At 39.8% G+C, this 23,470-nt stretch overlaps 2 protein-coding genes across 2 annotated transcripts; one reads left to right on the top strand and one right to left on the bottom strand.

Moving 5' to 3' along the window:
• The first annotated feature begins 591 nt into the window (after positions 1–591).
• LOC118480299 lies at positions 592–1,839 on the top strand. The gene has a single exon (XM_035975073.1). It carries the CDS (start codon positions 592–594, stop codon positions 1,837–1,839), a length of 1,248 nt encoding a protein of 415 aa, XP_035830966.1.
• Positions 1,840–13,713: 11,874 nt separating this feature from the next.
• Positions 13,714–18,890, bottom strand: LOC110868788. The gene is made up of 4 exons (XM_022118044.2): positions 18,384–18,890; positions 18,093–18,208; positions 15,245–15,491; positions 13,714–14,870 (listed from the first exon to the last, which is right to left on the bottom strand). Exons 1-4 carry the CDS (start codon positions 18,726–18,728, stop codon positions 13,824–13,826), a joined length of 1,755 nt encoding a protein of 584 aa, XP_021973736.1. The 5' UTR covers positions 18,729–18,890; the 3' UTR covers positions 13,714–13,823.
• Between the last annotated feature and the right edge of the window lie 4,580 nt (positions 18,891–23,470).

The following is a 23,470-nucleotide window of genomic DNA, read 5'->3' as shown; positions in this document are numbered from 1 at the left end:
GAGACCATCCAAGAGGGTCAGCTGAACAACGATTTTCCATCCATCTTTGGAAGTGCATCCAGGGCTGTTAGCCAAACCACAACTGGACCCACTTTCTAAACACCAGCAAGAGTCATCACTCAAACTACAAACGGAGCTGCTTTCCAAACTCCAACGGGGATATTACACCAAACGCCTCCGCCGATGCAGACTCTAAGCCATGGAGCAGGCCCTTCTGCTCCATCGGAACAAGCACAACTCAATTATTCTGCACTTCTAGGGCTACCCGAAGGAAAAACTCTGGCTTCCTGGTATGCCGAACAGATGGCGTCCATAAACCTCGTTTATACGCAGCTCAGTGCACAACAAGCCCTGCTCCAAGCATAAGCTAATCAATCAGCATTTGCAACTCCACAACCAAGGTCTCTGAGTACACACACGGCTCAGCAGACAAATGCGTGGAACTTACGTCCGGAAAGAGGACCAGTGCAAAATGTAAGAAGACCTAGCGTACACGACACACGCGATACTTATGCTGAAACAGAGAGCAACTTCGTGCAAAACTCCAATCTACAACGAAGGCCGATCCAAACCCGTTTGGGCGCACGTAACATGAATACAGAATGGGAGGAAGAAGAAGACGACCCAACTTACAAGGAGGAATCCACAGTGTTCAGCAGACTCCATCCGGAGCACGAAGCATACAAACCAACCAAGCGCGCGGGGTACAACCCCAAAGCAGAGCATGATTACACCTTGAGCTATCGTCCTGAGGACATGGCAGAAAATTCAAAATTCATCCGAGAAATCGCATGCGCGGCCATCGACAAAACGAAATTACCACACAACGTGGGTAAATACAACGGGTTGACAGACCCAGATGATTACCTCCAGGTGTTTAAGGGCGCAGGGGCAACAGGCGGATGGAACCTACCAACATGGTGCCACCTGTTTGCTCAGACATTCGTCGGCGCGGCGCGCATTTGGTTCGATAACTTACCAGCAGGCAAAATCAAATCATGGGTCGACTTCCGAGAGAAGTTCCTAGCACACTTCTCTCAGCAGAGAAGACAAGCCAGAGACCCCGGTGACTGTTTAAACATATGGAGAAAAGACTACGAGAGCGTAGAGGATTTCATCACAAGATACAACAAAGAATGTTTAGAGATCGGCGATATACCAGATAAGATGATGCGCGCACACTTCATGAGGGCGGTCAAGTGTGACGACTTGGTTAAAAGAATCAAAGGGCGAGACGGAGGACCCAAAGATTGGGAAACCTTCATAGAAGCAGCCAAAACCATTGCACAGACAGACAGGCAGTTGACCGGTGACGACCACCGTCAGCGCGCGCACAACCATAACGATCGACACAATAGAAGGGGCAGAAATCAACCCTGGAAGGCTTCTGGGCATAGAGAAAGAAGCCCCCCACGGGACGATGCACGCCATACGATCAACCAGATAGCCCATCGAAAGGAAGTGAAGCGCGAAAACAGAGAAAAGCAATGGACTCCACTGACCAAAACACCTTCTGAAGTCTTGGCCACAGAGAACCATCAGTTCAAACCACCCTTGCAAATACGCAACAAGAGAGGCCAAGACCCAAATCTCTTCTGTGAATTCCACAAAGATACGGGCCACTTAACCGACGACTGTTTCAGTCTAAAGCAAGAAATCGAGAGAGCCCTACGAGATGGAAAGCTCACTCATTTGGTCAAAGGCGGAAAACGCGACTACCGCCAAATACAAAGAAGAGATGAGGGACCAGATAACAAAAAGCTCAGAAAGCTAGAAACCCACATGGTGCAGGGAGGTCCACGAAGACCAAGGAAAAACTACAACAAGCGCGCAAGATGATTCATGGCGCGAAAGGCAAGTTATTTTTCTAGTTGTTAGAGAGGGTCCAAGAGAAAAGCGACCAATAATCATTCCGGGTGTGGTTGGCCACTACCAGACAGATTACATCTTCATTGATCCCGGGAGCACCGCGGATATTATATATGAACAGTGCTTCAATCAATTTGATCAAGAGGACAAGGCGCGCCTAGAGTCAGTCGATTATCCACTAACTGGTTTCTGCAACGAAGCCGTCTTTCCCCTAGGACAAATATCATTCCCGGTGTTGCTTTCAGACGGGAGAAATTCAAGAACTGAAGAAGTCACATTCATGGTATTGCCGGCGCACTCAAGACATGACATCCTCCTGGGAAGAGAATCCCAAGGAGATTTCAGTATGATCTGCTCTGCACCACATTCCGCTGTTAGATTCCCCACCGAAACAGGCATTGCGCTGATATATGCCAGTAAGGAAGTTTTAGCAACAGACGAAATCAGACCAGCCAAAGCAAGCAAGCCAGCACCGCGCATAGAGGCAGAAAAATGGGTATTAAACAGCACATACCCAGAACAAACAGTCACTCTGGGGCCCGCCATGTCCGACCTGACGCGCGCGGCGCTCAAGAAATTACTGCACGAGAACATGGACGTGTTCGCCTGGACACCGGCTGATATGGTTGGTGTTCCACGGCACATAGCAGAACACCGTCTAAATGTCTCAGAAGACGCAAAGCCAGTGGTGCACGCCAAACGCCACCTAGGCGACATCAAACACGATGCCATGAAAGAACAAGTGCTAGAGTTGCTAAACGCAGGAATTATCAGAGAAGTCAGGTACCAGACATGGGTAGCAAGCCCAGTAATGGTAAAGAAACCAAATGGCAGCTGGAGAATGTGTGTCAACTATAAGGATCTGAACAAGGCATGTCCCCGTGACTGCTACGCTTTACCAGACATAGATGAGAAAATCGATTCTTTGGCAACATTCCGATGGAAATGTTTTCTGGATTGCTACAAGGGGTACCATCAAGTTCAAATGGCCATTCAAGACGAAGATAAAACCGCATTTCGCACGCCAACAGGGTTGTATTGCTACACCAAGATGCCGTTCGGCTTAAAAAAATGCAGGCGCAACATACCAAAGGCTGATGAACGAAACATTCAATGACGCCATCGGTAAGTACATAGAAGTGTACATGGATGATCTGGTAATCATGAGCAAAGAGGAGAGCGCGATGCTGGCAAATATCCAGAAGACATTCAACACGCTACGCAGCGTAAGTATCAAGCTGAACCCAGCAAAGTGCTCATTTGGAATGGAAGAAGGGAAGTTCTTGGGCTTCATAGTCACAAAAGATGGTTTCAAGGTAAATCCAGAAAAGGTCCAAGCCATAGAAAGGATGCCTTCACCAGCAAACATCAAAGACATGCAGAAACTAGCAGGACGATTAGCAGCACTCAATCGTTTTCTAGCCAACCACGCTGCAAAATCCTTCCCATTCATCAAAACCTTGCGTAACTGCATGAAGAAAAGCCAGTTCCAGTGGACTACGGAAGCAGAAAGTGCGTTCCGCGAGATGAAAGATTGCCTCATAAAGCTACCAACATTAACCGCACCAAACAAAGGAGAACCTTTGGTACTTTACCTGTCAGCTTCCGACAAGGCCGTCGGGGCCGTACTACTCGTCGATCGTCAAGGTGTTCAAACACCAGTGTACTATGTGTCGCGAACCTTGACCGATCCAGAGACCCGGTATGAAATCATGGAGAAGCTAGTCCTTGCACTGATCCACGCTTCAAGACGCCTGCGCAGGTATTTTGCCAACCACGTCATCCACGTGCTAACAAACTACAACATTGGAAACATCCTTGCAAGGCCGGAAGTATCAGGAAGGCTGGCTAAATGGGCAATAGAGCTGGGGGGCCATAATGTGGTTTTCCGACCACGGCCATCGATCAAAGGTCAGGTCTTAGCAGATTTTATGACGGAAGTCCCAGATGACAAAGACAGAGAATGTAAGGCGATGGAGAAAGCCGAGAGAAAGCAAACAGAAGAGCCATGGCTGTTGTACACAGATGGTGCATCTAACGAAGATGGAGCAGGCGCGGGGCTAAGGCTAGTGAGCCCAGACAAACACGAGTTCACATACGCCATACGCCTGGACTTCAAGAGCACAAACAACGAAGCTGAGTACGAAGCTTTCCTGGCTGGCCTACGATTGGCGATCAAAATGGGGGTCCGACACATCGAAGCGCATGTGGATTCCATGTTAGTAGCAGGCCAAATCAACGGCCAATATGAAGCCAAGGGCGATATAATGGCACTCTATCTCAACCAAGCGAAAACATTGCTACAAACCTTCTATTCTTACAAGGTGCACCACATAAATCGAAGCGAAAACAAGCCGGCCGACGCTTTAAGCAAGCTGGCATCAACAAGTTTCCAGCACCTAGCAAAAGATGTGCGCATAGAGGTTTTGAGCAATCCATCCGTTCCACTGAGAGAAGTAAGCGTCATCCAGACGGGAACAACATCCTGGATGACGCCGATAATCATGTACTTGCAGTCAGGGATACTCCCAGAAAACAAAGCCGAGGCACGAAAGATCCAATACAAATCAGAACACTATCAAATGGCAGATGGGATACTGTACCGAAAATCGTATCTTGGCCCACTGCTACGATGTGTTGACGCCGACGACGCGAACTATCTAATCCGGGAAGTGCATGAAGGAATTTGTGGTATCCATGCAGGGCCTCGATTATTAGTGGCAAAAGTGATGAATGCCGGATACTACTGGCCCGGGATGCATCTCGATGCTGTGAAAGAATTGAGAAAGTACAGTGGCTGTCAGAGGCACGCGCCAAAGACCATGCGCCCCAAGAATGAACTAGTGCCCGTAACAACCGCATGGCCTTTTCAACAATGGGGCATAGACATGGTAGGCCCTTTCCCAGAAGCTCCAGGGGCAGTCAAATTCATAATAGTCGCGGTTGATTACTTCACCAAGTGGGTAGAAGCAAAGGCACTCGCATCAACCACATCGGCAGTCGTCAAACGATTCATATGGGAACAAATCATATGCCGGTTCGGCTTACCCCTCAGAATCATCACCGACAACGGAACAAACTTTGCAGCAGATGATCTCGAACGATGGTTCAAAGAATTGAACATCGAACACACTTTCTCTTCGGTTGCGCATCCGCAAGGAAACGGTCAAGTCGAGGCAGTCAACAAAAGCATCGTCGATGGCATAAAGGCAAGGCTCGGTGAAAAACGACGAGGATGGGTCGACGAACTACCCAGCATACTATGGGCCCATAGAACAATGCCAAAAACAAGCAATGGCGAAACGCCTTTCAGCTTGGTCTATGGGTCTGAAGCAGTGATCCCAGCAGAAATCGGACTACCATCTCCGAGAATGCTCTCCATGAACCTAATCAACAACGACGAAGAAAGGAGGATCGATCTGGACCTCCTAGAAGAACGGAGGGAGATGGCAGCAGTCAACGAAGCCAAGTACAAGCCAAAGCTGGAAAAATATTACAATTCCAGAGTCCGAATCTGCACCTTCAATCCGGGAGATTATGTCCTAAGAGACAACGAAGCGTCCAACGCAGAAAAACCCGGAAAACTGGCTCCCAAATGGGAAGGCCCTTACATAGTCGATGCAGTACTTGGCAAAGGAGCCTACAAACTACGCACCATTAACGACAAAGAGGTTCCACGAACCTGGAATGCCCAGCAACTCCGAAAGTGCTACATGTAACACAACCATGTAATCGTAAAGGGCGTACATCCAACACATTTACTTTAATACAAGAAGTGTTTGGCTACTTTTATTTCATGCAAATTTCTTGTCACAACTGCATTCATTACTTTGGGCGTACACGAAAACATCAATGGCTCGACCATAGGAAACGTTGTAGACCTCCAAGGCTCGTCACAACCAAGTAAACAGCCGGGTCAGAAACACAACCAAAGCCTACAAAACGCCAAAACATAACTTCGTGCCCACATAAACACGAAAATATCGATAGCAAGGTAACTAAACATTGTAATGCTCCCAAGGCTGATTACAGCTGAGCTCACACAATAACCTGCAACTCGATCACTTCGTATGTCACATACAAGCGCACATACTTAAACGACAGAATAAAAACGTTGTAGTAACACAACATCACCTGTCAGCGCCATCATTCATTCGTGACACCTGATCAAAGTAATCAAACATGCACATATTATGACAATAACAAAATTCGCATAACCATAGAAAAAAGCGATAAAATATTTACAGGAATCCCAGGTACATACGCCCACAGGTAAACAAAATTTAAATTGTCTTAAAACAACCACCATTACAAGCCTACTCACGGCTATACACGGCGCACAGGCCGGAATCCGTCAGTCAAGTCTGACTAGGCCCAGCACCTCCTGATGCATCCCCATCCTCTCCTAACGCTTTCTTCAACAATGCTACTCCATCCACTTTACGAGCCAACTTCTCAGCAGCTCGAACAACAGCAAACTCAAGCGTGGAAAATTCTCCCCGTTTGGCAGTAAAAGCACCCTCACAATCTTCCTTGTACAGCTCGAAATGATAATCCTTCTCTTTGTTTATGACCGCTGTTTTACCTTCAGCATAACCAAACTTTCGGCCACTATTGTAAGCTGCCCTACCCAACTCAAACATATAAGTGGCAAGCTCAGGAGAATGCAAGATGCGATCGGCAAGCTGCATAAAAAGGAAGCTCGAATATGAATAGAGGAAACAAATATAAAAAGGCAAAAGCTAAAAGAAAAGAGAAAATAAGGCAAACAAAGAACATTACCAAAGGCACACCACGAGAAAGCAACCACCTGCTGTCAGCAGAGGCCTCCTCAGCAAGAAGCTCGGAAGCTTGGCACTCAGCCGTCTTCTCAGCAAGCAGGCGCTGAGCAGTCTCACACTCAGTAGCTTTCTCCTGAGCAAGAACCTCCAGCTTGTCAATCCGAGCAACATATTCTTTTTCTTTTTTCTCAGCAGCAAGGCGCACCTGATTCGCCTCCTCAGCAAGATTGGTCTTCTCACCCGACAGGCGAACAATCGCATCTCGCTGAGACTGCAGCTCAACATTTGTACGCTCACATGCAGCTTCCCAATCTTTCTGCTTCTGAGCATTCAACTGTTTCTGCTCTTCAAGCTTTTGCTCAGCATCCGACACCCTCCACTGCAACCCCTTCTTCTCCGCATTGAATTTTTCCCTCTCCTCAACAAACGACTTCTTTAACTGCTCAAACTCAAGGGTCTCTTCCCCCATCGACCGCCATTCCCGAAGAATTTCTTGAGAAGTAGCAAAGAAATTAACCCCAGCACGAACATGATCGTCCAAAAGGTCAAAACGGTTGCGGTTCTTCTGAAACATCCTCTCGGCAGGAGGAAGAGACAGAGCAAAAAACTCATGGCAATTGTCAACATCACTCATCCTCGAGCCCTGAGTAAGTCTCCAGCGCGGGGCGTGAGGCAGGTCGTCACAAGCTGGGTTACCCCAGGAATCAGCAGGATTACGCTCAAAGTGCGGGCTGCACACGACGCCGGAAGTAGCCCCACCTCCAGCAGAAGGACGCTTAGTGTAGATGGTTTGTTGCGGAGTGGTCTCACTAGACTCCATCTCCACTTCAATACCTTTGCCCCTATCAGCATCACCTCCTCCGCCATCACCTCCTTCAACAACACCTTCAGTAAACCCCTCACCACCCCTCATACCAACATCATCATCATCACGGGGAGGAGTCAAACCAACTGTCCGCGATGGAGGAGAAGTAGGTGGAGTGATTTGAGAAATATCCACCACCCGAGGCTTCTTACCAATCTTGACTGCTATCATGAAACATGAATCAAGAACAACTCCGAGGAAAAAAAAAAAGAATGTAAATTACCAGGAGGAGCAGATGCAGCAAATATCTCCTCCAAAAGGTTCCCACGACCCCCACTAAACACACCCAAATCAATCTCAGACTCCGAGGGTGCTGGGGGGCCTCCTTTTGAAGCTTCGCCTTCTTGGCAGCAAAAACAGCAGCAGCTTGCTCATCAAGTCGACGTTTGTGATCATCAAGAGCTTTTTTCTTCATGTGCTCAGATAAGGTAGCACTGTCATCAGGATCCGACTGTTGACTTTTTTCACCAACCCCTAAGCCAGACAACGTATCAGAAACCACCACATAACCTAGACAAGGATGAGTAGAGGGTCGCTTACGAGAAGAACCAGCAGCTTTACTCTCAGGCTTCCCCTCTCTCCTCCCAGACCTATCAGTTCTCGCCTTTTTCCTCGACTCCAACTGAGTAGAAGGATCAACCGGCACCTCTACATCATCGTGCACAGGTTCAGCAACATCACCCTGCGCGGTACCTGCACGCGCGCAACGAGAGGTTAAATCTTCAAAGTTTTGATCAGAACTTTCACTTGAAAGAACAATGACTTCTTCGCGACCCGCATCAACAGGTTCATTCAAAACATCTTCACCTAGAACTTCGGCGACATATCTATTCAAGCTTTCATCTGATGGATGCAAAAAACGACCCCGGATCTGGTCTAACCACGTCGGGTTCCCATCCGCTTGAATAGCCTCAACCATGGTACCCGCTGTCTTCGGATCCAAGACGTTTATCAAGCTGTAACCAACTGCAAAGGAACAACAAGATAAGGGAACACATCAAAATATACTAAACCAAAAGGAAAATAAATCAAAAGTAAACTCAAGGAAGAAACATACATTTACCCTGATGACTGTACACAGGTTGACCTAGTGGATGTTTGGGCACCCACAATAAACTCATCCCGGCCCCAACTAAAGCCATCTCATCCAGCTGAGAAATGGCAGTCGCCTTAGAGGTTATCTTCCTATACCAGTCCTGGGCAGCATAGTCTTGCATAACATCCACCTTCGGAATCCCTTGACTCACATGCCTGTACGGCATCTCTACTGGAATTACACCACGGCGGATGTAAAAGAACTTCTGTTTCCAGTCATGAAGGCTCTTTAACGGCACAGAGCACACCGGAGCAACACCTGTTCTCGCTTGAGAAGAATAAAAACCGCTGGTGTATGTAACGCTGTAAAAAACGTTAAACATTTCGAAAGTAGGCTCAATACGATAAGCCCTACAAACATATTCAAAATGGGTAATGTGTGGAAGCCCAATCGCATTTATCTGAGAGATATGAAGTCCATAACCCCTTAGCACAGCAACAGTAAACTTCGTTATCGGTAACCGGAAACTACCCTCCCGGAAAAACGCTACATATAAGGTGATATAGCCTGGAGGAGCATCCAAAGCAGTAGATCCGGGAGCAGGGTACTGAGCCCCCCACTCAGGACGGAAGTTCATCCCCCTCACCAGATTCTGAAACTCCTCCTCCTTCCAACCAATAACAGCCTGGTCCGGACCAGGAGGGGCTTTACCTCTGTGTTTTCTTTTCTTTTGGGTGGGATTCTTCTCAGACATGGTAAGTATAAAGAAGTAGAAGATCCGAACTCAAGAAAATAGAGAGAAACGGAGAACAAGAGGAGAAGAAAGGAAGAAAATCAGGCTTGAGATTTGAAAATGTAAAGGAGAAGGGTTAACCGCCTCCTATTTATACCCATCGCATTTAATGCGATGGGAAGTGGAACGGCAGGGCACAGAAAAAGCACCCAATAGATGATTGCCACGTCAGAAGAGAGAGAAGACGTCGTCTCTTTTTTCGGGAAGCATGGGCGACAAGGTCGGCTGACGTGACAGAAAGTCACTGAAAAACCAACTGTTCACCTACGATAAGATAGGGATGTCAGACGGTCACACCAAACACTTCCCCATAACCACCAAACTTCCACCAGAAGGAAACATCAAAAGCCAAAAACCCATGCGCCATGCGTCCATTTGGCTCACTTTTTTCAAAGGGCCAAAACCCATGCGCCATGCGTCCATTTGGCTCACTTTTTTCAAAGGGCCAAAACCCATGCGCCGTGCGTCCATTTGGCTCACTTTTTTCAAAGGGCCAAAACCCATGCGCCATGCGTCCATTTGGCTCACTTTTTTCAAAAAGGCCAAAACCCATGCGCCATGCGTCCATTTGGCTCACTTTTTTCAAAGGGCCAAAACCCATGCACCATGCGTCCATTTGGCTCACTTTTTTCAAAAAGGCCAAAACCCACGCGCGATGCGTTCATTTAGCCCACCAGATACAAAAGACAAAATACACATGCATCGCGCCCATTTCGGTTCATTTTACATATACCAAACTCTACGCGATGCACAGAAACCACAACTCTCATAAGTCCAGAATCCCTCCTAGACGATCAACTCAACTAGAAGGCACACTGGACTGGGGGGACTTGAAGAGGTATGGTCCCAATTCCCTGCCTACATGGCAGGGACCGCACCACTTTTGTGCACACAAGGCATCCACGTCAACGAAACACTCCAGAAGCTTCTAGAAACTTCTGGATGATTCACAGTTGGCACCAAAGATGCTCTATCCGACATAAAGGACAACACGTGTCACCACTAGCAGAATGCCACATAGGCCTGCGACAATTCAGGGAGCAGCACTGACAGTACCGGTACGAGGTATCCAGCGCAGGCGAATGCAAGAACGCCACGTGTACCACTATACCTGCCATGACAGAGCAGACCAAGAGGATATTCCCCTTGGTCGGACAGCTGGCACGCGCTCACAGCTGGCACAGCTGCTCCTTCCTTCTTCACCCTCCGGCTATAAATAGGACCCTTCTTCATTCAGGTTCAGGACCTTTTTTACTCTCCTTACTCACACTATACACACACTGTTTATTTCCTCTCAGAACAGTACTTATTCTCACGCCGGAGCCTGGTTAAGAGGGAAAACCCCCTTCCCCCCTCTTAACGAGACTAACGGTGTTTACTGTTTTGCAGATTTCAAACCATCAATACGAGTAGAAGAAGAGGTTGAACCCATTAGACGAAACAACCCCACTGATTGTCCTTGTGTTAACCAGTGTTTCAACAAATATTATTAGGTATTTCAATATTAAAATTAGATTAGAGAATGATGCTATTCTCTAAGTATATATTCGGAAAAAAAGAACTTTAGTTAATGGTGGTATCATAACTAGTAATACAACAATTTTACAGGCTGATAATTAACTTGGAGAATCATAATATATTAAAAAAACACCGCCAATCTGAATTTTCAGTTTTATAAAAATATGCTTTTTACTTTATCATTTTCAAATCCAATTACAAATGAGCATATCACACGTGATACAATATTCGTTCGTTGACACGCGAAATTCATATGCCAGTGCGACCCAGTCATAACGTGACATGAAAATCAGCTTCACTGTTTTCCGAACCTTTAAAAGAATTTTGTATATTTTATTACTATAAAAATTATGCTATAGAATCAAGCATTTTTTTATTTTTAACTTGAGTATAATATTATTATATTAAAAAAAAAAAAAAAAAAAGCCTTGACAAACTTGGTGTCTACAATAATATCATATAAGTTGCCCCAACTTGGGTTGAATATTTATTGCACATTTACTCATCACCCATTGATACACGCGATGTCTTCCGGTGGATTCTCATACATCTTATAAATTTGAGACTTTTTTTATTATAAGTTTATAACCTAGCAATATATGTGATATGTATATGTAGCATAATATAACAAACATTGTTTAGTTGTTTTATCATACTTATCTATATGATAATACTTATTTTGGTATATATATTATTTATTTATATTATATAAATATTATGTTCATATAAATAACACGCTTATTTAGACTCGTAAATCTAGTCAAACCCAACACTTAAAGCTCCACTCAAACTCGTTTGTTAAATGAGGTCCAATTTAGGCTCAAACTTGTTCAAGTCTAACTTGCTTCAAATTTTAACAAGTCCGTGTTGATTGGTTAACAAACGGCTCCACTTATATGCACTCTTGTTATTTTTGTCACAATGAACCCATTTAGCTAGGCTTCCAAAACAACAGCAGCAACAACAACAATAATAATAAGAAGAAGAAATCTTAGTTTTGTGCTAATTTTCTTTTAAAAATAATGAAGTATACACAAATTATATACGTTTAGAAAGAATGTGGAACTTATTTATTCCTATAACATTCTTATTGGTTGAATCCATACGACGAGCGGATAAGGGCACATAAACGTCCTATGATGACATGACGAGAATCAATTAGTTCTTTTTTTCCTCTTGATGAGTCTTCACTATACTGCATCATTGTAGTAAGTAAGGTTTCCTAGTTTTTGGACACCCATTGACCACCATTGGATAGATAGTTGTCAAGCGTATTTTTTGGTACCTTATGAGTTGAATAGGGTGTCTATTCGTCAGTCTTCTACCTTGCCATACATGTTTTTGCTGACGCTAAATAAGGTAGCTGGTTAGATACTTAGATGATCGTCAATTTACCATTCACTAGCGTGTGTTACTTGGATCCCATCTCATCAGTTGGAGTTAGGGTATTAAGAAACAACATATAGTTGTGAGGTCTTGTACTGAGGTCAAGTATCAAGTTATTACTCATACGGCAGTTCAGATTAGCAGATTACTTGGATTTTGTTATTATTATCAGAGCTATGTTTATCTTTTACATGTACACCCACTCTATGGTGTAACAATCTAGTGTTTTACATTTCATTTGTAATATGGTACACTCAGATTCTCCAAGTTCAGTATGTACCCACTGCTCTTCATATTGTTGATCTTCTGACCAAAGGATTGTCTTCGGTTCGATATGACACTCTTCCAACCAACTTCACGTTGCGGAGACCGTTTAGTTTGTGGAGACATATTACTTCACTCTTTGGTGTTCCACGTTCCATCGTTATCACACCGTTGCTATATAACCTTTGTAGTATCTTCTTAGTGTTGCATAATCTCTTAGAACTCATATATAATTTACAATGTAATATGTTTTTGAGTGTTAGAAAACAACCACACAAGTATCTTCTTAGTTTTGTTTTACACCTATCTGTTGGAAACAAATGTGGGATGTTTTTTGTATGTAGAAATAGAATGCATAGGTTCCATATACAAAGACAAATCCGGCCTGAAAAATTTACTGGTTTCCCCAATTATTTTCATAACCAGTTAACATTAAATACATCTTATATTTAACATTTGGTTTAAGTTGTGATACTAAAACTATCAATATGATCTAGGAGCCACTTTAGTGATATTCATATATAATAAAGTTTCATATTTCATATGATTTAAAAAATCAGTTTGGACCACAATCACACTCCCTATTTGTTTTCACTTGTTTAATAGAAATCTTCTTATCCATGAATTTGTGCATATATGGTCACCAGCAACCATCCATCATCTTCAAGAATAAAGTGATTAGTTGTATTTTGTTTGCAAGATCATGTTGATCTAGACGAGATGTTACACATGTTGGCTTACGGAACCTTGTATACTCCTTTTGGCACTACTATACACAAGACACTTGTTTGTGCTTTGTACCGTAGTATCGGTAATGAATTTTTGCTATACCAGATATATCTTATGTAGTATAACAACTTTGTTTATATACACATGATCCTACTCTCAAATGTTTTCCCACTACATTCATGATTCATGACACCTTGGATCATGGGTTGTAAGTTGTAACCACATAGATCATCCCCTTCACATTTCATGGTGTATTTAGGCGCATATTGAATATAGGTTATACTAGTTGGTCCACTTTAGTCATCGAGTGTTTTTTGACGGATGACTTATAATCTTGATGTATCAAGCGACAAACTATAATCTTTCATTCAGCTATGAATCTGAGTATCGCAGGTCACTAAGACCAAGGTTATCATTAATATTATTTTAAAAGGATTAGTAATTCTAGCGCACCATGACTATGAAACGAGGGTGGTCAAAATATGGATATGATGTGATTAACTTCCAATCATTTGCATGAAGTACAAAAGAAGATGTATCATATATCTACACTTGTTCTTTTTAAACCGTTGCATATTCATATTACTTGCTTTTTCCATCCCCTAAATCCGAGTTATCTTTGGTTCGACAAGTTCCACCAGAGTCTACGGTCTCACCTGCCAGATCACCTTGGTCAAGGCACATCCTCATAATACCACCGGACTTCTCGGTCAGTGAAACCAAACCCATAGCCGCAATGCCATTTGCAAGTGCATGGTTCACGTCCCCGTACAGACCCATGTTTTGGTCCTCATCAACATTGGCTAGAACCGAAGGCAGCTGACTTGTTCCACTGATTAGCATCCGGAGGGTATCCCTTGCACTCTTCTCCGCCATAGAATCAGTTTCTTGGATCAACGGGCTCATGAGTGTGGTGACATTCATAGCAGGGCCAGCACTCATCAGATAGGTTTGCCCCGAGGAACAAATGTCCATTACAGGGATGTGGACTATTGGGTCAGTCATTAAGGGAGTGAAAATCGGGATCTGTTGCGACGTTGGTATAGACATGGGCAACCGAACCATCGGTTCAGGTAAAAAAGGTGGGATTTCATCCAGATTAAGACTTGGATCTGGTGTTAAAAGTGAAGCAAGGGGCGGTAACGTAAATGACTCAGCCATTGACATGGGCATCATCATCTGCGAAGGTGCCACCGCGTATTGGAGAGCAGATGCAACAGGCGAACACCAGCTATAATAAGGAGAAATTGGAGACGTTGAGCTTACGTTTGCCGGTGGGTCAATTTTTTTCTCGTCTAAATCAACTTCTATCCCAACTACCAATGGGAACATTTGAGTGTCAATAGCTAATTCAGGAACCTTTACATTCAAAGATTGATTTGAAGTTGGTATATTCGTACAACTTGAAGAAACAGAAACCGTATCAACAGATGAACTTTTACCAGTTTCGCCAAGATCTAGAGAGGTTGTTGAAGGGGAACCAGTCAACGACACAAGTGCGGTGTTGTTCACTTGAATATTCGAACCAACATGATAAGTTCGTAGATGAGTCACAAAACAATCAAGACGAGAATCACTAATTCCGGTTAAATCAGCAAGGGAAGGCTTCGTTTCAAGTAAATTCTTCATCTAAAACAGGTTATGCAGCATATCAGTATAGATTTGTAATATGTTTGTGTGTATGTCATTCACCAATATAAATATATGAGTAAACTTCCGTTTTGCTCCCTGTGGTTTGGTCACTTTAATGGTTTTGCTCCAAACCTTTAAAAATAGCCATTTTACTCCCTGATGTTACGGGTTTTTTGCCAGTTTGCTCCCCGCCTCTAACACCATCCAAATTGTTTGTTTTTCCATTTTGCTCCCCGCAGGGAGCAAACTGGCAACAAAACCAAAACATCAGGGAGTAAAATGGCTATTTTTAAAGGTTTGGGGCAAAACCGTTAAAGTGACCAAACCACAGGGAGCAAAACGGAAGTTTACTCTAAATATATAATACCTACCTTATCAAGCAACTCGTTACCAAGAAGTCTGGATTTCTCAGAGCACCAAAGGTAAAAACATTTAGCACTAGTAGGAACTTTAATCATGAAAGACCGACCGGAAGTATCTGCAGATATTCCCTCAATCACGACAGACGAGCAATCGGAGATATTTCTCAAGGTTGAAAGATGCTCTACACGACCATCATCTCCAAGAAACGATATGCGCAGATCAGATGTTGGCAAGAGTGAGAGGGTTAAATTTCCCCTGTTCCAATGCAACAAATGATAAACATCAAGTATTGCAAAATAAATAGGACACAGGTAGCCATCACAATCAACAAGATGTTGCAAGACAATTACATATGTAAGCATTGTAATAAGAATTCCAAGAAAATTTTAACATGTAAAAAGCTTTGGAACTTGAGTTCTCTTTTCCTGAAAGCGGTTTGTAGATACGAACGTCTTCATGTTCGTTATTATATTATTGTTTTGAGTAAAATCCTGTTTTCATCCCTGAGGTTTGGCCAGTTTTGCGACTTTCATCCAAAGGTTTGTTTTTCCGTATCTGCATCCAAAAGGTTTGAAATCTTGCCATTGTCATCCGGCTCGTGAACTCCATTCATTTTTCTCAGTTAAGTCGGGGGTATTTCCGTCTTTTTTGTTAACTTAAAGGGCAATTTGGCCTTTTTCACTTTATGTACAAACATTTAGCATAATGTACAAGTATTCAAAAGACCGAATTGCCCTTTAAGTTACCAAAAAAGACGAAAATACACCTGACTTAACGAGAAAAATGGATGGAGTTAACGAGCCGGATGAAAATGGCAAGATGTCAAACCTTTTGGATCCAGATGCGAAAAAACAAACCTTTGGACGAAAGGAGGAACAATATCACCATTTTTGTTCAATAAGATACCAAAGTGGATGATTTTGATTCTTGTTTTTTAACAGTTTTGGGAATGGAAACGTCGCAAAACTGGACGAAAATGACATTTTACTCTATTTTTTATGGGGGATAAAAGTTGTTACTAATATACAATCCATCGTTCCATCCGCAAGTCAAATACTACCTTAAACATTCTAGAGACTGTCTAACTGAAACCATGACTTCTGTTATTTCAGCGATTAAAAGCTGCACATAAGAATATGCTACATTGCTACTATCACTCAATCATTCCACATGTTAGAACAAAGAGGATCAGTTCAACTAAGAAAGTTCAGAAAAGGCCTAGAAAACTATATGGTGGACAACGATTGTTATTAGATATAACAAAAACAGCCACCCAAATTATTCCGTCTTACGCGGTATTAAAAGCCTGACATACACCGACACATAGTTGAAGCCATCGTGACAATAATAATTAATGTATATAAGTTTGGAATTTAATATCTAATTTTGATGTTATGCATAACAAACTGTAGAAACAGTGTTGGACACAGAATTTAAGTTAATATGTTCAGAAAATAAAGCAAGAGTGGTTGGTAAGAAGGTTTTGAAGCTCATAGAGCAAGAACAAACAAATAGAAAGAAAACAAACTTTCTGAACTTGAACACCTGTCTTAGTGCGTTAACGGACAATGAAAAATGTGGCAAAAATGGATGTGAAGTCAATGAAACAACAAGAACGTTGAAAATTGCGGATAGCAGTAAAGAGAAGTTAAAAGATATAGGACTCCAGATATAAGAATATCACACAAACATAGCATACTGCAAGAATATACAATACAAGAGCAAAACTCTACCTTTACTTCTTCTAAATTCAGAGATCATAATAGAATACGCCAGTTACCTACAATGAAAAGACATATTTATTTGGAAGGATGAACATGTCACTATTGATAAGCTGATATGCAAAAGCCTATGGCGTCTACTTATTAAATGGCATAACAAGTAGTTACCAGCAATTTTATGTGAACTTCAGTTGCTCAGAGAGAAAGAACTAATAGTCAAGTTGGAACACGTTTGATTTATAGAATGTAAGTCCACATATTACTAGATTTGAACAGGTCAACGCCAGTCCATCATAAGAAACAACTCTTAAAAGGCAGCATGACTTCAATACAAGTAATAGTACTCAGTGAAGGGCAATTTAAGTTGTGCAGACAATACCCATGTAAATGATAAATAATAAGATGTGCACATAAAATTCTAATACGAGAAGTCATTATATGCAAATTACCTAGAAAGAAACAACTACAACGCTATTGTTCATTGTTAAATGAACATCGCAGTGAAATATATATAAGTTTCATACACATTAGCAAGACATGCTAAGACTGGATAGTTAACATCTGATTTATTTATTTATTTTTGTTTATTTTGGTATGACATAGTAAAGTCCAGACATCAGAATAACGCAAACCTTTATTCATACAAGAATTCACTAAATGCCTTACCCATGTACCCAATCCACATTAAGTAAACCAAGACCCTATGAAGTCCTTGCATTCTAGAACTTATGCATAAACACTTGCAAACTCTTACCAAAATACTGCAACACATTACAATGCATCTAACATTCCTTTTAACTCCCAATACGTGGAAAAAGTGACATTCACAGATGTATAGCAATCCGAGAATACGGATGTAAAGCAAATGTTACCACAGCTTAGACTTAACCCCCTGAGTTTTACAAAACAAAACAATAAACATCGCAACCCAGTCTAGCAAACCTAGGTTCAGCTAGATAATTCTATTCAGTACCTAACGCTTCACGCTTGTATTGATTAACAAACTGTACAGCTAGTCAAATTAAACCGGTTTTATGGATCAGACAAACTTCCATGAACGGATGCATACGTTATAGCAGTTATATGCATAATAATGAAGTCACTATAATACAATTCACTTCCAAATCGCAACTACCTTGCACTGTTTGGAACTAGAAGAGTTCCTTGCTTGTCGATCCTGCCAACGCGAACGGACACAAGCGGAACACACAAACACCTTGCAAGCAATCCAAGTTCTGATGGCTCAAAGTGCTGTAACAAAAACAATCAGATATTTAGATATAAAACATCAGTAATTCATATTACATATTGCTGCAATTAATCAGCAATTTACATCACATATTATATTAATAATACCTTAATTAATCAAACGAATAAACATGAATATACACTTGAATAGTTACAATTGAGAGATAATACACAATACCTGACTCAAATGCGACAACAATCGATCCTCAGCAACACCACTGGAAACATTAACCTTGAGCAACGGCTTCAACCTCTCATCCGCACGGCACGCTCCAATCACGTGCAGGTCAAGCGCCTGTAGCCACTGCATAACCATCCGTTGAATCAACAAATCGTCATCGTCATCGTTACCGTTATCTCCGGCTAACAAATCGGTCAAACGAGCGGCAATTCCGACTCCGTCACCGTTCCGTCTCGTCGAAAAATCTCCAGAAACTGCATCCAACGATGAATCTTCAATTAACTTCTGATTCTCATCAACGTCTCGATCATTAACCGATTGTTGTTTATCATGATTGTTCATATTGAAAGAATTTGATACAAATTGTTTACACAGATATTAAAGATTTCGTTGAAATTGAAGGAATCGTTGATTTAGAAGCCCTAGAATGTACGGATCTAATAGAGGGATGTGATTGGATAATTTGTATGCAAAATGGGATTTTTATATATGTTTAGGGGGTTTGTAGTAGTAAGAGGATACGGATTTGAAATGAAAAGTTAAGTTGGATTTAATAAAAGAGTTGGAGTCCGAGTGGGGACCATGCTGACCGTTAGCCAGATCAGCAAACGTGGGTCCATATAGCCGACTATTTGGTTTTGTAGATATTTATTTATTTAATTTAATAATAATTAATTGTATCTTTTTTTTTTTTAATCTTTCTAGTCTTGGTGAGTAGGGCTGTAAACGAACTGAACGTTCAGCGAACAGTTTGTGAACCGTTCGGCGGGAAGTTCGTTTATGTTCGTTCGTTTAATAAACGAACGAACATGAACAACAAATTTCGTTCGATTAGTTAAATGAACGAACATGAACTGAGTTCTCGTTCGTTCGATTGTGTTCTTGAACGTTCGGTAAGGTGTTCGTGAACGTGTTCGTAAACATTCGTTGATTTGCGTTCGTTTATGTTCGTATGTTTGTGTTTTAATTGAAGATTTTTTTACTTTCTTATATTTTATTTGTACTTTTTATATTATTAAACTTTTATTTATTTTGTTATCCTAACAATTAAACTAGGAAACTCACTTTCACCTTGTTTATGCATCATTTCCCTTTCATTTCTCATTATTTACATTGGCGAATACGATCGACCTCCGTTCCACAATAAGGGATTCAAGTTCGAGTACTACTCCCTGGGCCATCTATCTTTATCCTTCGTCGCGTTCGCCAAATTTATTTGTGTTCGTTTGTGTTCATGAACCGTTCGCGAACACACTCATTTCCTTAATGAACGAACACGAACATAAAATCTCGTTCGGTAAGTGTTCATGAACCATTCGTGAACACATTTATTTCCTTAACGAACGAACACGAACAAAGCCTTGTTCGTGTTTGTTCGGTTCGTTTACAGCCCTACTGGTGAGTGGTGGCTAGTAGTGACTAGCGAAGGCCATCCTATTTAAATTGGTAGAGGATCCTGTAAAAAGTGCTCAAAGTGTGAGAAGTGTATTATAACACTATATATAATACTATATAACACCATATAAACACCGTATAATAATATGTAACACCATATAATACCATATAACACTATGTAACACTATATATCATTATATAGCAAATATAACACTATAGGTTGTCTGATAGCATGTGATAGATATATAGTGTTATATTTGTTATATAATGTTATATAGTGTTACATAGTGTTATATGGTATTATATGGTGTTACATATTGTTATACGGTGTTTATATGGCGTTATATAGTATTATATATAGTGTTATAATACACTTCTCACACTTCTCACACTTCTCACACTTTAGGCCCTTTTTACACTATCCTTACCCTTTTTATATATTTCTTTTATTATTATTATTATTATTATTATTATTATTATTATTATTATTATTATACTATAAGAGTCATTGATTGAATCTACGTGTAAATTGATCGGGGTGTATAAATCAGTGAGGATGTAGAATAAAAGTTATGGGGGTAGCGTAAAAGAAAACTTTTGGACCTAGGGTATCCTGATATATAAAACGGAAAATAAATTTTCATTTTTACACTAATATTACACTTCACTAACAAAGTTTAGGGGTAGTGCATGCTACCCCTGTGTCTAAGCTAGATCTGCCCCTGGTTATAGACGAATTTTGATAATTTTATTTGGGGGATGGATATGTTAAGTCGCTCGTGAGTTAGTCTAGATTGTCTCGATAAAAGCTTTAATCAATTTGAGTTTAACCGAACTAGAGCCTACAAAATAAGTTTGTGTAATAATAAATGAAGTCGAGCTCGAGCCCAAGTAGGCTCGCGAGTATGAACAAATCTATTTTTTTATATTAACTAAATATACTTAATATATATTTATATCTAATTATATTGTTGTATAAAAATACAATAAAGATAAAAGATAAATATTATATGTTTTGTTATATAGTAAACCTATAACTATATAACAATAATATTAAATGTAATAATAAGCAAGCTATGCACCATTTTTTAAAACCACCTATGAACCGAACTTTTTCAGTTTAGACAAGTTCGGTCTCACCTACTTCCCTAATTTTAGTTATAATCTTTTTACCTAATAAATGTTTATGTCAAAGAGTTTTATTGTTTGCTTGGTGAGGACAAAAATGTTTTTGTTAGCTGGAGATAAATAGTTTAGCCCTTAATAGCAGAGTCATTAACGTAGAACAACCACTAAACTAACTAAAATAGTGAACTGGTATTGAGGAATTATAGAGAGAAAACTCAATTGAGTTAGGAAAACTTAAAAAAAACCTTATGTAACAAACTTTTTTTTCTAAAAAAAATAGGGAATGTAAGTTACATGTTTTCGAACATTTTGAGCCAAAATAAGCGTCAAGTGGCTTTATATATATATATATATATATATATATATATATATAGGAAAAGGATCATGTGAGAAGTGATATGCTAGTTGAGAAACTTGAGAACCATTCTGGACCACACATTTTTCTAAGCCTTTCGTAATATACACATATGTATAGTTTAAAATTGACTATATACATATGTGTATAACTCAATATACATATATGTATATAGTCAATTTTAAACTATACATATGTGTATATTACGAAAGGCTTAGAAAAATGTGTGGTCCAGAATGCTTCTCAAGTTTCTCATATAGGGTGGACTTCTCTTAGGATCCCTACCCTATATATATATATATATATATATATATATACAGTGGAGAGTTCAAATGAGAAGAAATTTTTTTTAAGAAGAAAAAAGAACAAATTTCAACCAATAATAATGCTTTATTTTACTTCATTTAATATAAGTATTTAATGTTACTATAAGGGTACATTAGTAAATCTACATAGGTCATTAATTTGTAGTCTTCCTCTTTAATAGCTAATACATTAATTTTTTTGTAACTTATTTTCAAAATATATATTTTTTCAAAAAAATAAAATAAAATAATTTAAAGTGTAGGATAAATTAGAAGTTGTGTAGGATAAATTACGAGTTGTGTAAGATAAATTAGAAGTTGTGTAGGATAAATTACGAGTTGTGTAAGATAAATTTCAATGTGTAGGATGAATTTCGAAATATGTAGGACAACTTTGATGTGTGTAGGCAAAAAAAGTTAGTGTGGAGGATAATAGTCTTTATGACTAATTAATTAGTCAAAAATGATAATAAATGAGATAAGTGGAAAACTATTTAATGTTTTACAAAATTACCCTTTATTCTTTTTCTTCTCAATTAAATTTTCTTCTCAAATGAACCTTCCCCTATATATATATATATATATATATATATATATATATATATATATATATATATATATATATATATATATAGGATAATGCTAGATAAAAAACCCTAAAATTCTTAGAAAACTCTGGAAACCCAAATGGGAAGCCATTTTTACCCAACCTCCCGACATTTTTTTTTTTTTGAAAAAAATTACACATGTAATATACATGTTTTAGAGTGTTTTGGGCCAAAAAAACAAAAAAGCGCCGAAGGGATTTTTTTTAAAAAAAATAAACAAATTTCAGCTCCTAACACGTGTTAAGCAAAAAATCCATAATTTCGCTGAAAATTGCTGAAACTTGTTTTTTTTTTTTAAAAAATATCAATTCAGCGCTTTTTTGATTTTTTTGGCCCAAAAGTCTTAAAAACATGTATATTACATGTGTTATTTTTTTCAAAAAAAAAAAAATGTCGGGAGCTTGGGTTTTCTCGGGTTTTTTATATATATAGGGTTTTCTATCTAGCCCTACCCTATATATATATATATATATATATATATATATATATATATATATATATATATATATATATATATATATATATATATATATATATATATATAGGGTGGAGTTATTGTAAAAAAGACCAAAAGTGTGAGAAAGGTAAGAAAGAATCTCAACCATTAGATTAAAATTAATTGAAAAGGGTAGGATTGTAAATGCATTAACAAATTCAAATATGGTAATCCTTGATTTAAGGATTTGGAGAGAGAAAAACCTGGATTTTAGGACTTATAACCGTCCATAAATATAACACCATTCAGAGCATGTTCATAAATGGTGTTTTAAATATAACACAATTCAGAAAATATAACACCATTCAGCACAAAAAAACACCATTCAGTACAAAAATAACACCATTCAGCTGTAAAAAAAAACACTATTCAGTACAAGAATATAACATAATTCAGTACAAAAATAACACCATTTAGAGCATGTTCATACGTGGTGTTTTTAAAAAATATAACACCATTCAGAAAATATAACACCATTCAGCACAAAAAAACACCATTCACACAAAAATAACATCATTCAGCACAAAATATAACACCATTCAGCACAAAAAAACACCATTCACACAAAAAATAACATCATTCAGCACAAAAATAACACCATTCAGCAGTAAATAAAATAAACACCATTCAGTACAAGAATATAACACCATTCAGTAAAAGAAATATAACACCATTCAGAAAAAGAAAAAAAAACACCATTCAGAAAAGAAAAAAACACCATTAAGAAAAGAAAAATAACACCATTCAGAAAAGAAAAAACACCATTAACAAAGGAAAATAACAGATGGAGATGAACA

This window comes from Helianthus annuus, chromosome 7, assembly GCF_002127325.2.
Source record: "Helianthus annuus cultivar XRQ/B chromosome 7, HanXRQr2.0-SUNRISE, whole genome shotgun sequence".
NCBI lineage: Eukaryota > Viridiplantae > Streptophyta > Magnoliopsida > Asterales > Asteraceae > Helianthus > Helianthus annuus.
The sequence above is the reverse complement of the archived record's forward strand: the minus strand, read 5'-3'. Positions and strand labels throughout refer to the sequence as shown.

Bases quoted from the DNA above. Each gene is read 5' to 3' on its own strand.
- LOC118480299 (XM_035975073.1), top strand. From the start codon at position 592: ATGAATACAGAATGGGAGGAAGAAGAAGACGACCCAACTTACAAGGAG.
- LOC110868788 (XM_022118044.2), bottom strand. From the start codon at position 18,728: ATGAACAATCATGATAAACAACAATCGGTTAATGATCGAGACGTTGAT. The intron at 18,209-18,383 runs GTATTGTGTATT...TTTTTGTTACAG, and splicing joins TGTTGTCGCATTTGAGTCAG to CACTTTGAGCCATCAGAACT. The intron at 14,871-15,244 runs GTAGGTATTATA...AACCTGTTTTAG, and splicing joins GTAACGAGTTGCTTGATAAG to ATGAAGAATTTACTTGAAAC.